Genomic DNA, 17615 nt, shown 5'->3' with positions numbered 1-17615 from the left:
AACCCCTGAGTGACCCCTGAGTGACCAATGAGTGACCAATGAGTGACCACTGAGTGACCACTGAGTGACCAATGAGTGACCAATGAGTGACCAATGAGTGACCACTGAGTGACCAATGAGTGACCAATGAGTGACCAATGAGTGACCACTGAGTGACCAATGAGTGACCCTGAGTGACCCTGAGTGGGAGTGACCAATGAGTGACCCTGAGTGACCCCTGAGTGACCCTGAGTGACCTGAGTGACCACTGAGTGACCCTGAGTGACCTGAGTGACCAATGAGTGACCCCTGAGGACCCCTGAGTGACCCCTGAGTGACCACTGAGTGACCCTGAGTGACCTGAGTGACCCTGAGTGACCACAGAGTGACCATGAGTGACCAGTGAGTGACCACTGAGTGACCACTGAGTGACCAGTGAGTGACCAATGAGTGACCAATGAGTGACCACTGAGTGACCCCTGAGTGACCAATGAGTGACCACTGAGTGACCACTGAGTGACCCCTGAGTGACCAATGAGTGACCACTGAGTGACCCCTGAGTGACCCCTGAGTGACCAATGAGTGACCACTGAGTGACCAATGAGTGACCAATGAGTGACCAATGAGTGACCTCTGAGTGACCCCTGAGTGACCCCTGAGTGACCCCTGACCCCTGAGTGACCCCTGGGTGACCCCTGGGTGACCCCCAGGTGACCCCTGACCCCTCTGTGACCCCCAGGCCTGCAGAGCCTGGCCCTGCTGACCCTCCAGGCCCGTTACGAGCTGCGGGTGGAGCTCGAGGACTTCGAGAACAACTCGGCCTCGGCCACCTACGGCTCCTTCGCGCTGTCGCCGACGGCCATCAGCCCCGAGGAGGACGGCTACACCCTGCACGTGGCCGGCTTCGTCGACGGCGGCGCCGGTGAGCGCCACCGGGGGGCGGCGGGGGCAACCGGGGCAAGGGGGACCGTTGGGAGGTCAACTGAGTCAAGGTTGACCATTGGGAGGTCAATGGAGTCAAGGTTGGCCATTGGGAGGTCAATGGAGGTCAACAATGGTCAACTGAGTCAAGGTTGGCCATTGGTCAATGGAGTCAAGGTTGGCCATTGGGTGGTCAACTGAGTCAAGGTTGGCCATTGGGTGGTCAATGGTAGTCAATGGAGTCAAGGTTGGCCATTAGGCGGTCAACTGAGTCAAGGTTGACCATTGGGTGGTCAATGGAGGTCAATGGTGGTCAATGGAGGCCAATGGAGGTCAATGGAGGTCAGTTGAGGTCAATGGAGGTCAATGGTGGTCAATGGAGGCCAATGGAGGTCAATGGAGGTCAGTTGAGGTCAATGGAGGTCAATGGTGGTCAATGGTGGACAGTGATGGCCATGGTGGTCAATGGTGGTCAATGGTGACCAATGGTGGCCAACCAAGTCAAGGCTGACCACTGGGTGGTCAATGATGGTCAGTGGTGGTCATTGGTGGTCATTGGTGGTCATTGGTGGTCATTGGTGACCAATGGTGGCCAACCAAGTCAAGGCTGACCCAGGGGTGGCCAATGGCCGTCAGTGATGGCCAATGGTGGTCATTGGTGACCAATGGTGGCCAACCAAGTCAAGGCTGACCAGGGGGTGGCCAATGGCCGTCTACAGTGGCCAATGGTGGCCAATGGTGACCAATGGTGGCCAACCCAACCCCGCCGGCCCCGACAGGCGACTCCCTGAGCTACCACAACGGGCAGAAGTTCTCCACCTTCGACCGCGACCAGGACCTGTTCGCCCAGAACTGCGCCGCGCTCTCCTCGGGCGCCTGGTGGTTCCGCAGCTGCCACTTCTCCAACCTCAACGGCTTCTACCTGGCCGGGCCTCACCTGTCCTACGCCAACGGCATCAACTGGGCCCAGTGGAAGGGCTTCTACTACTCCCTCAAGCGCAGCGAGATGAAGATCCGACGGCTCTGAGAGGCCACGCCCACACGCCCCGCCCCGGCCACGCCCACGCGCCGCACCTGGAGGTGCCACGCCCCCGCCCGCGCCCCGCCCCGTGTGACCCCGCCCTCAATAAAGGCCAAGCGTTGATTGATGGGTGGGGGTTGGGGTGGTGGAAACATCTCGGGGGGGTTCTGGGGGTGGGGTTTGGGGGTCTGGGAGGTCACTTGGCCCCGCCCCCATCATTAATTAGCTCCTCCCACCCATAATTAACGAAGATCTTGGTGGGTCAGTGGGGGATGGGGTGGTGGAAACATCTCGGGGGGGTTCTGGGGGTGGGGTTTGGGGGTCTGGAGGTCACTTGGCCCCGCCCCCATCATTAATTAGCTCCTCCCACCCATACTTAGCTCCTCCCACCGTTAATTAAGGAAGATCTCGGTTGGTCAGTGGGGGATGGGGTGGTGGAAACATCTCGAGGGGGTTCTGGGGGTGGGGGTGGGGTGTGGGAGGTCACTTGGCCCCGCCCCCATCATTAATTAGCTCCTCCCACCCATAATTAGATCCTCCCACTGTTAATTAATGAAGATCTCGGTGGGTCAGTGGGGGATGGGGTGGTGGAAACATCTCGGGGGGGGTTTTGGGGGGGAATTTTTGGGGGGGTTTGAGGTGTTTTGGGGTCTGGGAGGTCACTTGGCCCCTCCCCCACCCTCGCCCCTCCCCCATCCCCCCAAAAAAGACCCAAAACGCCCCAAAAGGTGGGGTGGGGGAGGGGCGAATTCCCTTTATTGGCAATAAATAAGCGACGCCGGGGGTGGGGGAGGGGCGGGGCTGGGAGGGGGGAGGGGCTTGGGGGAAAGGGGGAGGGGCCAACTTTGACCACACCCCCCTCCCCCATAAATGGGGGCGGGGCCACCCCGGAGATGAAATTTGGGGAGCGGGGGAGGGGAAATGAGGGGGGAGGGGTTTGTGAGGGTGGGGGAGGAGCCAATTTTGGCCACGCCCCCTCTGGGGATTTTTGGGGGCGGGGTCCCGAGGGGGTTTTGGGTGGGGCCCCACTGCAGGGGGCCACGCCCAACCCTCCCGGGGATGGAGCTTGGCTGGGGGAGGAGCCAATTGTGGCCACGCCCCCTCCCTGAATTTGGGGGAGTCTGGGGAAGGGGAGGGACCAATTCGGCCACGCCCCCTTCCAGGATTGGGGGAGGGGGCGGATTTGTGGGATGGGGGAGGGGCCAATTGTGGCCACGCCCCCTCCCTGAATTTGGGGGGTGGGGGAGGGGGGCGAAGATTTGGGGGGAGGGGTTAGAGGTGGGGGAGGGGCAGTTGTTGGCCACGCCCCCTCCCCAGACGTGGGGGGCGGGGTCTCCAAATTCGTCACTTCCGGCGTTTCCGGGCGGGCTCCTCCACTGTGGGGGGGGGGGGGAGGGGAGAAAGGTGACGTCATCGGGGGGGCGGTGATGTCACGGGGGTGACGTCACGGGGGTGACGTCGTTGAGGGGAGGGGTTTGAGGTGGCCACGCCCCCCCCCCCATCCCCCAGCCCATCCCCCTCCCCCCCATGGGTGTTAGAGGAGGGGGGAGGGGGGACGGTGACGTCACAGGGAGGGGACAATGACGTCATAGGGAGGTGACAATGAGGCGGCGATGACGTCACAGAGAGGTGACAAGGAGGTGACAGTGACGTCACGGGGGGGGTGACGGTCAGGTGACAATGGCAGGGGACCGTGACGTCATAGGGAGGGACAATGAGGTGACAGTGAGGTGACACAGGTGACACACAGGTGACACAGGTGACAGTGAGGTGACACAGGTGACACACAGGTGACAGTGAGGTGACACTGAGGTGACACAGGTGACAATGAGGTGTGACACTGAGGTGACAATGGTGACACACAGGTGACAATGAGGTGACACAGGTGACAATGAGGTGACACAGGTGACACACAGGTGACACAGGTGACAGTGAGGTGACACACAGGTGACACCGAGGTGACACACAGGTGACAGAGGTCACACACAGGTGACACACAGGTGACAATGAGGTGACACAGGTGACACACAGGTGACACAGGTGACACAGGTGACACAGGTGACAGTGAGGTGACACAGGTGACCCACAGGTGACAATGAGGTGACACAGGTGACACAGGTGACAATGAGGTGACAATGGTGACACACAGGTGACAAAGGTGACACAGGTGACACACAGGTGACAGTGAGTGACAGTGAGGTGACACAGGTGACACAGATGACATGGTGACACAGGTGACACAGGTGACAGTGAGGTGACAATGAGGTGACACACAGGTGACACAGGTGACCCAGGTGACACAGAGGTGACAGTGAGGTGACACAGGTGACAATGAGGTGACACACAGGTGACAGTGAGGTGACACAGGTGACAATGAGGTGACACAGGTGACACACAGGTGACAATGAGGTGACACACAGGTGACACAGGTGACCCAGGTGACACAGAGGTGACAGTGAGGTGACACTGAGGTGACACAGGTGACAATGCGGTGACACACAGGTGACAGAGGTGACACAGGTGACACACAGGTGACACGGAGTGACAATGCGGTGACACAGGTGACACAGGTGACACAGGTGAAACACAGGTGACAGCAGGTGACACAGGTGACACAGTGCCGGTGACACAGGTGAGGGACAGGGCACAGTGACAGGAGGTGACACAGGTGACACACAGGTGACAATGAGGTGACACACAGGTGACACAGTGTGACACCAGGTGACAAGAGGTGACAGTGAGGTGACACAGGTGACAATGCGGTGACACACAGGTGACACAGGTGACACACAGGTGACAATGAGGTGACACAGGTGACCCCGGGTGTCCCCTGGTACCTGCGGGCGGTGCCGGGCCCGGGCGGGGTCACGCTGGGGACGAGAAGATGGAGATGAGAGGGGGGAGGGGACACTGGGGACAGGGAGGGGACATGGAGGGACCATGAGGTGACCATGGAGTGACCAGGAGTGACCAGGAGATGGTCAGGGGGACAGGGAGGGGACATTGGGGACAGGGAGGGGACACGGAGGGACCATGGAGTGACCATGGAGAGACCAGGGGATGGTCAGGGGGACATTGGGGACAGGGAGGGGACACGGAGGGACCAGGAGTGGACCAGGAGATGGTCAGGGGGACAGGGAGGGGACATTGGGGACAGGGAGTGACCATGGAGTGACCACAGACCATGGAGTGACCACGGAGTGACCAGGGGATGGTCAGGGGACAGGGAGGGGACATTGGGGACAGGGAGGGGACACGGAGGGACCATGGAGTGACCAGGGAGTGACCATGAGGTGACCAGGGGATGGTCAGGGGGACAGGGAGGGGACATTGGGGACAGGGAGGTGACCATGGAGTGACCATGGAGTGACCAGGGAGGTGACCAGGAGATGGTCAGGGGGACAGGGAGGTGGACCATGGAGTGACCACAGACCATGGAGTGACCATGAGGTGACCAGGAGATGGTCAGGGGGACAAGGAGGGGACATTGGGGACAGGGAGGGGACACAGAGTGACCAGGGAGTGACCATGGAGTGACCAGGGGATGGTCAGGGGGACATTGGGGACAGGGAGGGGACACGGAGGGACCATGGAGTGACCAGGGAGTGACCATGAGGTGACCAGGGGATGGTCAGGGGACAGGGAGGGGACATTGGGGACAGGGAGGGGACATGGAGTGACCATGGAGATGACCATGGACCATGGAGTGACCACGGACCATGGAGTGACCACAGAGTGACCAGGAGGTGGTGGAGGTGGCCAAGGTCACCTGGAGATGGTCAGGGGGACAAGGAGGTGACCATGGAGTGACCAGGGAGTGACCACGGAGTGACCAGGGGATGGTCAGGGGGACGTTGGGGACAGGGAGTGACCAGGGAGTGACCATGAGGTGACCAGGGGATGGTCAGGGGGACAGGGAGGGACCATGGAGTGACCAGGGAGTGACCATGAGGTGACCAGGGGATGGTCAGGGGGACATTGGGGAGGGGACATTGGGGACAGGGAGGGACCATGGAGTGACCAGGAGATGGTCAGGGGGACAGGGAGGTGACCACGGAGTGACCACAGACCATGGAGTGACCATGAGTGACCAGGAGATGGTCAGGGGGACAAGGAGGGGACATTGGGGACAGGGAGGGGACACAGAGTGACCATGGAGTGACCATGGAGATGACCAGGAGATGGTCAGGGGGACATTGGGGAGGGGACATTGGGGACAGGGAGGGACCACGGAGGTGACCAGGAGATGGTCAGGGGGACATTGGGGACAGGGAGGGGACATGGAGTGACCATGAGGTGACCATGGAGTGACCAGGAGATGGTCAGGGGGACATGGAGGTGACCATGGAGTGACCATGGAGTGACCAGGGAGTGACCAGGAGATGGTCAGGGGGACATTGGGGACAGGGAGTGACCATGGAGTGACCAGGAGATGGTCAGGGGGACAGGGAGGGGACATTGGGGACAGGGAGTGACCATGGAGTGACCACAGACCATGGAGTGACCACGGAGTGACCAGGAGATGGTCAGGGGGACATGGAGGTGACCATGGAGTGACCATGGAGTGACCAGGGAGTGACCACGGAGTGACCAGGAGATGGTCAGGGGGACATTGAGTGACCATGGAGTGACCATGGAGATGACCATGGACCACGGAGTGACGATGGACCACGGAAGTGACCATGGAGTGACCACAGACCAGGGAGTGACCACAGAGTGACCAGGAGATGGTCAGGGGGACATTGGGGACAGGGAGTGACCATGGAGATGACCACGGACCATGGAGTGACCACAGAGGTGACCATGAAGGTGACCAGGAGATGGTGGAGATGGCCGAGGTCACCTGGAGATGACCACAGACCATGGAAGTGACCATGGAGTGACCAGGAGATGGTCAGGGGGACAGGGAGGTGACCATGGAGATGACCACGGAGTGACCATGGAGTGACCAGGAGATGGCCGAGGTCACCCGGCCACCACGGAGGTGACCACAGACCATGGAGTGACCATGGAGTGACCACAGACCCTGGAGTGACCAGGAGATGGCCGAGGTCACCCGGCCACCACGGAGGTGACCGCGAAGGGTGGGGACGGCCCCGGGTGGGTCGGGAGGGGACAGGGGGACACGGGCGGGGCGGGGCCACCTGCTCACCCTCCAGGTAGTTCCTGGCGATGAACTTGAGGGCCTCGTCCAGCAGGATGACCGGGAAGGAGATCTTGATGACCATCAGCCAATGGGTCAGCGACAGCGGCGTCAGCTTGAAGATCATCTGGGGACACCGGGGGACACGGCTGGGACCTCCTCACGGGCCACCAGGGCCACCTCGGGGCCACCAGAGACACCTCAGGGCCACCAGGGACACCACGGGGCCACCAGGGACACCGGGGGACACGGCTGGGACCTCCTCACGGGCCACCACGGGGCCACCAGAGACACCTCAGGGCCACCTCAGACACCTCAGGGCCACCTCAGGGCCACCTCAGGGCCACCAGAGTGACCTCAGGGCCACCAGGGACACCACGGGGCCACCAGAGACACCTCAGGGCCACCTCAGGGCCACCAGAGACACTTTAGGGCCACCTCAGGGACACCAGGGCCATTGCCGGGGCCACCAGGGCCACCTCAGGGCCACCAGAGACACCTCAGGGCCACCAGAGACACCTCGGGGCCACCAGAGACACCTCAGGGCCACCAGGGACACCACGGGGCCACCAGGGACACCACGGGGCCACCAGAGACACCTCAGGGCCACCAGGGACACCACGGGGCCACCAGAGACACCTCAGGGCCACCAGGGACACCACGGGGCCACCAGAGACACCTCAGGGCCACCAGAGACACCTCAGGGCCACCAGGGCCACCTCAGGGCCACTAAAGTGACCTCAGGGCCACCAGGGCCATCGCCAGGGCCACCAGGGCCACCTCAGGGCCATCAGAGACACCTCAGGGCCACACCTCAGGGCCACCAGGGCCACCTCGGGCACAGGCACCTCAGGCCAAGAACCAGGCCACAAGTGACCTCAGGGCCACCAGAGTGACCCAGGCCACCAGGGCCACGGCCCAAAGTGACCTCAGGGCCACCAGGGCCACCTCAGGGCCACCAGAGACACCTCAGGGCCACCAGGGTGACCACAATGGCCACCACCCCAATGACCACCACCCAAGGTCACCACCCCAATGACCCCCACCTTGGTGACCACCACCCAATGACCACGACCTTGATGTCCCCAAGGTCACCAACCCAATGACCGCCAACCCAACGACCACCACCTGATGGCCACCAACCCAATGTCCCCAAGGTCACCAACCCAATGACCCCCACCTTGGTGACCACCACCCAATGACCACCACCCAACAACCACGACCTTGATGTCCCCAAGGCCACCACCTTGATGGCCACCAACCCAAGGACGACCACCCAACAACCACGACTCCAATGTCCCCAAGGCCACCACCCCAATGTCCCCAAGGCCACCACCCCAATGTCCCCAAGGCCACCAACCCAATGACCCCCACCTTGGTGACCACCACCCAATGACCACCAACCCAATGTCCCCAAGGCCACCACCCAATGGCCACCACCCCAATGACCATGATCTGATGTCCCCAAGGCCACACCCCCCCAGGCCACGCCCCCGCGGTGTCCCTTACGGGCAGGGGGTCGATGTAGAGGATGACGAAGTGCAGGGACATGGAGAGGCAGATGGAGCCCACCAGCCAGATGTTCACCCAGGGTGGCATCCGGGCCAGCGACTGGTTCTCGGACAGGCTGGGGACATGGGGACACCGAGGTGACCATGGGGACATTGGGGACATCGGGGACATTGGGGTCATTGGGGACATCGGGGACATCGGGGACATCGGGGATGGACAGGGACCACCAGCCAGATGTTCTCCAGTGGTGGCATCTGGGCTGGCGACTGGTTCTCGGACAGGCTGGGGACATCGGGGACATTGGGGACATCACCACGATGACCACGACAATAACAATGACAATGACAGAGGTGACAATGACCCAGGTGACAATGACCCAGGTGTCCCTCACCTGTTGAGGGCGTTGCACATCTCGATGGTGACCATGATGACCATGACCATGACCATGACAATGACCAAGGTGACAATGACCAAGGTGACAATGACAGAGGTGACAATGACTCAGGTGACAATGACCCAGGTGTCCCTCACCTGTTGAGGGTATTGCACATCTCGATGGTGACCACCATGACCATGGTGACCATGACAATAACGATGACCAAGGTGACAATGACCACAATGACAATGACCAAGGTGACAATGACCCAGGTGACAATGACAGAGGTGACAATGACCAGGGTGACCCAGGTGTCCCTCACCTGTTGAGGGCATTGCACATCTCGATGGTGACCATGATGACCACGACCGTGACCAAGGTGACAATGACCACAATGACAATGACAGAGGTGACAATGACCCAGGTGACAATGACCCAGGTGACAATGACCCAGGTGTGTCCCTCACCTGTTGAGGGCGTTGCACATCTCGATGGTGACCACCATGACCATGACAATGACCAATGACAGAGGTGACAATGACCAAGGTGACAATGACAGAGGTGACAATGACAGAGGTGACCCAGGTGACCAAGGTGACCCAGGTGACAATGACCCAGGTGTCCCTCACCTGTTGAGGGCGCTGCACATCTCGATGGTGACCACCATGACCATGACCATGACAATGACAGAGGTGACAATGACAGAGGTGACAATGACCAAGGTGACAATGACAGAGGTGACAATGACCAAGCTGACCCAGGTGACCAAGGTGACCCAGGTGACAATGACCCAGGTGTGTCCCTCACCTGTTGAGGGCATTGCACATCTCGATGGTGACCACCATGACCATGGTGACCATGATGACCATGACAATAACGATGACCAAGGTGACAATGACAGAGGTGACAATGACCAAGCTGACCCAGGTGACCAAGGTGACCCAGGTGACAATGACCCAGGTGTGTCCCTCACCTGTTGAGGGCATTGCACATCTCGATGGTGACCACCATGACCATGGTGACCATGATGACCATGACAATAACGATGACCAAGGTGACAATGACCAAGGTGACAATGACAGAGGCGACAATGACTCAGGTGACAATGACCCAGGTGTGTCCCTCACCTGTTGAGGGCGTTGCACATCTCGATGGTGACCACCATGACCATGACAATGACCAATGACAGAGGTGACAATGACAGAGGTGACAATGACAGAGGTGACAATGACTCAGGTGACAATGACCCAGGTGTGTCCCTCACCTGTTGAGGGCGTTGCACATCTCGATGGTGACCATGATGACCACGACCATGACCAAGGTGACAATGACCACAATGACAATGACAGAGGTGACAATGACAGAGGTGACAATGACAGAGGTGACAATGACAGAGGTGACCCAGGTGACCCAGGTGACAATGACCCAGGTGTGTCCCTCACCTGTTGAGGGCGTTGCACATCTCGATGGTGACCACCATGACCATGGTGACCATGATGACCATGACAATAACAATGACCAAGGTGACAATGACCAAGGTGACAATGACCCAGGTGACAATGACCAAGGTGACAATGACAGAGGTGACAATGACAGAGGTGACAATGACCCAGGTGACAATGACCCAGGTGTGTCCCTCACCTGTTGAGGGCGTTGCACATCTCGATGGTGACCACCATGACCATGGTGACCATGATGACCATGACAATAACGATGACCAAGGTGACAATGACCAAGGTGACAATGACAGAGGTGACAATGACTCAGGTGACAATGACCCAGGTGTGTCCCTCACCTGTTGAGGGCGTTGCACATCTCGATGGTGACCAGCACCGACAGCGCCATCGTCATCGGCACCGGGGACTCGAAGATGTCGCAGTCCAGGCCCTCGAAGTCCACGTTGTGCTCCGAGCACTGCATGAAGTGCGTCTGCGGGGACAGAGGGGACACCCGGGGTCACACAGGGGTCACACAGGGGTCACACAGGGGTCACCCAGGGGACATCTTGGGGACACCTCAGGGACATCTCGGGGACATCTTGGGGACATCTCGGGGACACCTCAGGGAGATCTCGGGGACATCTCAGGGTCACAGAGGGGACAGTGGGGACACCCAGGGGACACCCAGGGGTCACACAGGGGTCACAGAGGGGACATCTTAGGGACACCTCAGGGACATCTTGGGGACACCTCAGGGAGATCTCGGGGACATCTCAGGGTCACAGAGGGGACAGTGGGGACACCCAGGGGTCACACAGGGGTCACACAGGGGTCACACAGGGGTCACACAGGGGTCACACAGGGGACATCTCAGGGACACCTCAGGGACACCTCAGGAACGTCTCAGGGTCACAGAGGGGACAGTGGGGACACCCAGGGGACACCCAGGGGTCACACAGGGGTCACACAGGGGTCACCCAGGGGTCACAGGGGGGACATCTCAGGGACACCTCAGGGACATCTCGGGGACAACTCAGGGACACCTCAGGGACACCTCAGGGACACCTGAGGGAGATCTCAGGGACATCTCGGGGTCACAGTGGGGACAGTGGGGACACCCAGGGGACACCCAGGGGTCACACAGGGGTCACCCAGGGGTCACCGTGGGGACATCTCAGGGACAACTCAGGGACATCTTGGGGACACCTCGGGGACACCCCCGGGTCACCAGAGGTTGGGGACAACTCAGGGACACCTCAGGGACACCTGGGGACATCTCGGGGACATCTTGGGGACACCTCAGGGACATCTTGGAGACATCTTGGGGACACCTGGGGACATCGGGGGGACACCTCGGGGACACCTGGGGACACCTGGGGACACCTTGGGGACACCTCGGGGACACCTTGGGGACACCTTGGGGACACCTGGGGACATCGGGGGGACACCTGGGCACACCTGGGGACACCTGGGGACACCTGGGGACACCTCAGGGACACCTTGGGGACAGCTGGGGACACCTGGTGACACCTGGGGACACGTGGCACTCACCAGCTGGTGGTAGGTGACGCTGGGCCCGTCCTCGGCGAAGAGGAACCACCAGGCGGCCGCGCCCACCGTGGCGGCACCGACGTAACCTGGGGGGACAGAGGGGGGTTGGGCACACCTGGGGCACACCTGGGGACACCTGGGGACACCTGGGGACACCTGGGGACACCTGGGGACATCTGGGGACAGCCTCCAGGTGTGTTTGGGGGGGTCTCCAGGTGGTTTTTGGGGTCTCCAGGTGATTTTTTGAAGCTCCCTCAACCAACCCTTGCTGAGCCCACCTGAGCCCACCTGAGCCAGGTGACCACAAACTGACCACCAGGTGACCCAGGTGACCCAGGTGACCACGAGGTGACCACTACCTGACCCAGATGACCCAACTGACCATGACCAACCCCAGCTGACCAAGGTCACTCAGATGACCAAGATGACCACGAACTGACCACTACCTGAGCCAGGTGATCCACCTGACCCGGGTGACCACAAACTGACCACCAGGTGACCCAGCTGACCACGAACTGACCATACCTGACCCAGATGACCCAACTGACCATGACCAAACCCAACTGACCATGACCAACCCCAACTGACCATGACCAAACCCAACTGACCATGACCAACCCCAACTGACCCAGGTCACTCAGATGACCCAGGTGACCAAGGTGACCCAGATGACCACGAAGTGACCACCAGGTGAGCCCACCTGTCCCAGGTGTGACCCACCTCCGATGGCCAGGTAGCGGAAGAAGAGCCAGCCGGAGATGAGCGGCTCCTTGGGGCTCCGGGGGGGTTTGTCCATGATGTCCAGGTCCGGGGGGTTGAAGCCCAGCGCGGTGGCCGGGAGCCCGTCCGTGACCAGATTGACCCAGAGCAGCTGGACCGGGATCAGCGCCTCGGGCAGGCCCAGCGCCGCCGTCAGGAAGATACATTGGGACACCTGTGTGACACTGACACACCTGTGTGACACACCTGGGGACACTGACACACCTGTGGGTGACACCTGTGACACCCCTGGGGACACCGGGGGGGTTTGGGGACTCCGCGTGCCTCGGGGCTCGGTGCCACCTGGGGCCGTTTTTGTCACTCCGGTGCCACTCTGGTGCCACTCTGGTGCCATTTTTGTCACCTTAACGCCGTTTTCTGCCCCTTTGTCCCCCCCTGTCCCCCCCTGGCACCCCCGTGGTGACACCGGGTGGCACCTGGTGACACTTGATGCCATCTAGTGCCACCCGATGTCCCCTTGGTGCCGCTTTGGTGCCACTCTGGTGCCATTTTCCGCCCCTTTGTCCCCCCCGTCCCCCCGTGGTGCCACTCTGGTGCCATTTTTGGCCACTCCGGTGCCATTTTTGTCCCTTTGGTGCCACTCTGGTGCCCCTTTCCGCCCCCCTGTCCCCCCCCGGTGTCCCTGGGTGTCCCTGGGTGTCCCTGGGTGTCCCTGGGTGCCAGGCGATGCCCGTTGGTGCCACTCTGGTGCCATTTGGTGCCATTTGGTGCCATTTTTGTCCCTTTGGTGCCACTCCGGTGCCCCTTTCCGCCCCCCGGTGGTGTCCCTGGGTGTCCCTGGGTGTCCCTGGGTGTCCCTGGGTGTCCCTGGGTGTCCCTGGGTGCCAGGCGGTGCCCGTTGGTGGCGCAGGGACCTGCGCGGGAACCCCCTGCGCTGTGACTGCGCCCTGCGCTGGCTCCTGGCCTGGCTGGGCACCCGCCCCTCCCCCCCCGAGGGGCGCTGCCGAGAGCCCCTCCCCCACCTGGGCACCGCCCTGGCACAGCTCAGCCCCCGAGAGCTCCAGTGCCACCGAGACGGTAACTGGGACGGACTGGGAGGGACTGGGAGGGACTGGGGGGGACTGGGATGGACTGGGGGGGGACTGGGAGGACTGGGAGGGGACTGGGAGGGGACTGGGAGGGACTGGGAGGGACTGGGGGGGACTGGGAGGGACTGGGAGGGACTGGGAGGGACTGGGACGGACTGGGAGGGACTGGGGGGGACTGGGACGGAATGGGGGGGGGACTGGGATGGACGGGGCGGACTGGGACGGACTGGGGGGACTGGGATGGACTGGGGGGGACTGGGGCGGACTGGGAGGGACTGGGAGGGACTGGGGGGGACTGGGAGGGACTGGGAGGGACTGGGAGGACTGGGACGGACTGGGAGGGACTGGGAGGGGACTGGGGGGACTGGGAGGGGACTGGGAGGGACTGGGGGGGACTGGGATGGACTGGGGGGGACTGGGAGGGACTGGGGGGGACTGGGGGGGACTGGGAGGGACTGGGGGGGACTGGGAGGGACTGGGAGGGACTGGGAGGGACTGGGAGGGACTGGGGGGGAACTGGGAGGGACTGGGAGGGACTGGGAGGGACTGGGATGGACTGGGGGGGACTGGGAGGGAACTGGGAGGGACTGGGATGGACTGGGATGGACTGGGAGGGACTGGGAGGGACTGGGATCGAACTGGGGGGGACTGGGAGGGACTGGGAGGGGTTGGGAGGGGATTGGGGGGGACTGGGATCGAACTGGGAGGGACTGGGATGGACTGGGAGGGACTGGGGGGGACTGGGGGGGACTGGGAGGGAACTTCGGATACTGGTTTATACTGGGAGGGACTGGGGGGGACTGGGATGGATTGGGAGAGACTGGGGGGACTGGGGGGGAACTGGGAGAGACTGGGAGGGACTGGGAGGGACTGGGATCAAACTGGGAGGGACTGGGAGGGACTGGAATTGAACTGGGATGGACTGGGAGGGGACTGGGAGGGGATTGGGGGGGACTGGGAGGGACTGGGAGGGACTGGGATCGAACTGGGGGGGACTGGGATGGACTGGGAGGGATTGGGGGTTACTGGTTTATACTGGGAGGGACTGGGACAGACTGGGAGGGAACTGGGATTGAACTGGGACAGACAGGGATGAACTGGGACGGACTGGGAGGGGCTGAGAGGGACTGGGTTATACTGGATTATACTGGGATGTACTGGTGTGGACTGGGAGGGGCTGGGGGATAAAAATCTTGGGGGATTGGGGGGAAAATGGGGAATTTGGGGGGGAAAATGGGACTGGGTGATACTGGTTTGTACTGGTTTATACTGGAAGGGACTGGGATGAACTGGGATGGGCTGGGAGGAGAAAATTCTGGGGTGTTTGGGTGAAAAATGGGGATTTTAGGGTGAAAAATGGGAATTTTAGGGTTAAAATAATGGCGTTTTTTGGGGGGGGAAATGGGACTGGGTTATATTGGTTTGTACTGGTTTGTACTGGTTTGTACTGGGAGGGGCTGGGAGGGGCTGGGGGGGAGGAAATTCTGGGGTGTTTGGGGTAAAAAATGGGGATTTTGGGGTTAAAAATGGGGATTTGAGGGGTGGAAGTGGGACTGGTTTGTACTGGGTTATACTGGGAGGGACTGGGACAAACTGGGACAAACTGGGACAAACTGGGACAAACTGGGATGGACTGGGAGGGACTGGGAGGAGAAAATTTGGGGATTTTTGGGGTGAAAAATGGGGATTTGAGGGGTGGAGATGGGACTGGTTTGTACTGGGTTATACTGGGAAGGACTGGCAGTGTCCCCAGTGATGTCCCCAAGCTGCCCCCAATGTTCCTAGCGATGTCCCCAAGGTGTCACCAATGAGGTCCCCAAGCTGTCCCCATGTCCCCAAGGTGTCCCCAATGTCCCCAGCCATGTCCCCAAGGTGTCACCAATGTCCCCAAGCTGTCCCCATGTCCCCAAGGTGTCCCCAATGTCCCCAATGATGTCCCCAGGCTGTCCCCATGGCCCTGGCTGTGTCCACAATGTCCCCAGCGATGTCCCCAAGCTGCCCCCAATGTTCCTAGCGATGTACCCAAGGTGTCCCCAATGTCCCCAGGGATGTCCCCACGGTGTCCCCAATGTCCCTGGCTGTGTCCCCAAGCTGTCCCCAAGGTCCCCAGCCATGTCCCCAGCCGTGTCCCCAAGGTGTCCCCAAGGTGTCCCAAATGTCCCCAAGCTGTCCCCAATGTCCCCAAGGTGTCCCCAAGGTGTCCCCAATGTCCCCAAGGTGTCCCCAAGGTGTCCCCAAGGTGTCCCCAATGTCCCCAAGGTGTCCCCAAGGTGTCCCCAAGGTGTCCCCAATGTCCCCAGAGCTGCGGCCGTTCCAGTCCCTGCCGTTCCAGTCCCTGGGAGCCGCGCCCTTCGCCCTGGGGGGGCACCCGGGGGTGGCCCTGGCAGTGTCCCCAAGGTGTCCCCAAGGTGTCCCCAAGGTGTCCCCAAGGTGTCCCCAAGGTGTCCCCAATGTCCCCAATGTCCCCAGAGCTGCGGCCGTTCCAGTCGCTGCCGTTCCAGTCCCTGGGGGCCGCGCCCTTCGCCCTGGGGGGGCACCCGGGGGTGGCCCTGGCAGTGTCCCCAAGGTGTCCCCAAGGTGTCCCCAATGTCCCCAAGGTGTCCCCAAGGTGTCCCCAAGGTGTCCCCAATGTCCCCACTGTGTCCCCAGAGCTGCGGCCGTTCCAGTCGCTGCCGTTCCAGTCCCTGGGGGCCGCGCCCTTCGCCCTGGGGGGCACCGGGGGTGGCCTGGCAGTGCCCCAAGGTGTCCCCAATGTCCCCAAGGTGTCCCCAAGGTGTCCCCAATGTCCCAATGTCCCCGAGCTGCGGCCGTTCCGTCGCTGCCGTTCCAGTCCTGGGGCGCGCCCTTCGCCCTGGGGGGGGCACCCGGGGGTGGCCCTGGCAGTCCCCAAGGTGTCCCCAAGGTGTCCCCAATGTCCCCAAGGTGTCCACCAAGGTGTCCCCAATGTCCCCACTGTGTCCCCAGAGCTGCGGCCGTTCCAGTCGCTGCCGTTCCAGTCCCTGGGGGCCGCGCCCTTCGCCCTGGGGGGGCACCCGGGGGTGGCCCTGGCAGTGTCCCCAAGGTGTCCCCAATGTCCCCAAGGTGTCCCCAAGGTGTCCCCAATGTCCCCAATGTCCCCAGAGCTGCGGCCGTTCCAGTCGCTGCCGTTCCAGTCCCTGGGGGCCGCGCCCTTCGCCCTGGGGGGGCACCCGGGGGTGGCCCTGGCGCAGCCGCTGGCCGGGGCCTGCGCCCTCCTGGAGTGGGACCAGCTCGGGGGGAGGTTCCGGGCCCAGAGCGTCGTCAACGGTGAGAGAAACGGGGGGAAAAACGGGGAAAACGGGAAAAATGGGGAAAATGGGGAAAAAGTGGGAAATATGGAAAAAAAAGGGGTTAAAAAATGGGAAAAAATGGGGGGACAATGGGGGGGAAATGGGAAAGATGGGGGAAAATGGGAGGGGAGGTTCCGGGCCCAGAGCGTCGTCAACAGTGAGAGAAACGGGGGGAAAAACGGGGAAAACGGGAAAAATGGGGAAAAATGGGGAAAAAACATGAAAAAATGGGGGAAATTGGGAAAAAAAATAGGTTAAAAATGGGAAAAAACAAGGAAAAATTTGGAAATGTAAAGGGAAAAATGGGGGGGAGGTTTCTGGGCCCGAGCGGCGTCAACGGTGAGAGAAACGGGGGGAAAAACGGGGGAATTGGGAAAAATGGGGGAAAACCTGAAAAAATGGGGGAAAATGGGAAAAAAATGGGAAAAATGGGGGAAAATGGGGGGAAATGGGAAAAAAAATGGGAGGAAAATGGGGGGGGGAGGTTCTTGGCCCAGAGCGTCATCAACGGAGAGAGAAATGGGGGGAAAAACGAGGAAAACGGGAAAAATGGGGAA

General features: G+C 61.1%; 3 protein-coding genes across 3 annotated transcripts in view; 2 read left to right on the top strand and 1 right to left on the bottom strand.

The window, feature by feature from the left end:
• Positions 1 to 370: 370 nt before the first annotated feature.
• On the top strand, positions 371 to 2013 carry MFAP4 (microfibril associated protein 4). Its single transcript, XM_050984856.1, has 3 exons — positions 371 to 374; positions 719 to 901; positions 1680 to 2013. The coding sequence occupies exons 1-3, from the start codon at positions 371 to 373 to the stop codon at positions 1925 to 1927; spliced, it is 435 nt and encodes a 144-aa protein (XP_050840813.1). The 3' UTR covers positions 1928 to 2013.
• Positions 2014 to 3182: 1169 nt separating this feature from the next.
• On the bottom strand, positions 3183 to 13056 carry LOC103824971 (sarcoplasmic/endoplasmic reticulum calcium ATPase 1-like). Its single transcript, XM_050984855.1, has 6 exons — positions 12663 to 13056; positions 11943 to 12028; positions 10748 to 10881; positions 8574 to 8691; positions 7074 to 7191; positions 3183 to 3297 (listed from the first exon to the last, which is right to left on the bottom strand). Exons 1-6 carry the CDS (start codon positions 13054 to 13056, stop codon positions 3266 to 3268), a joined length of 882 nt encoding a protein of 293 aa, XP_050840812.1. The 3' UTR covers positions 3183 to 3265.
• Positions 12876 to 17615, top strand: part of LOC127060623 (leucine-rich repeat LGI family member 4-like) — a 10815-nt gene continuing 6075 nt past the window's right edge. The window contains exons 1-2 of the mRNA XM_050984454.1: positions 12876 to 13739; positions 16871 to 17035. Coding sequence (XP_050840411.1) covers positions 13172 to 13739; positions 16871 to 17035 — 733 coding nt within the window. The 5' untranslated portion in view covers positions 12876 to 13171. The remainder of the gene's footprint in view (positions 13740 to 16870; positions 17036 to 17615) is intronic.

This window comes from Serinus canaria, chromosome 25, assembly GCF_022539315.1.
Source record: "Serinus canaria isolate serCan28SL12 chromosome 25, serCan2020, whole genome shotgun sequence".
In the NCBI taxonomy this organism is placed as follows: Eukaryota; Metazoa; Chordata; class Aves; order Passeriformes; family Fringillidae; genus Serinus; species Serinus canaria.
Note: the sequence above shows the minus strand (reverse complement) of the source record. Positions and strands in the feature narration are given on the sequence as shown.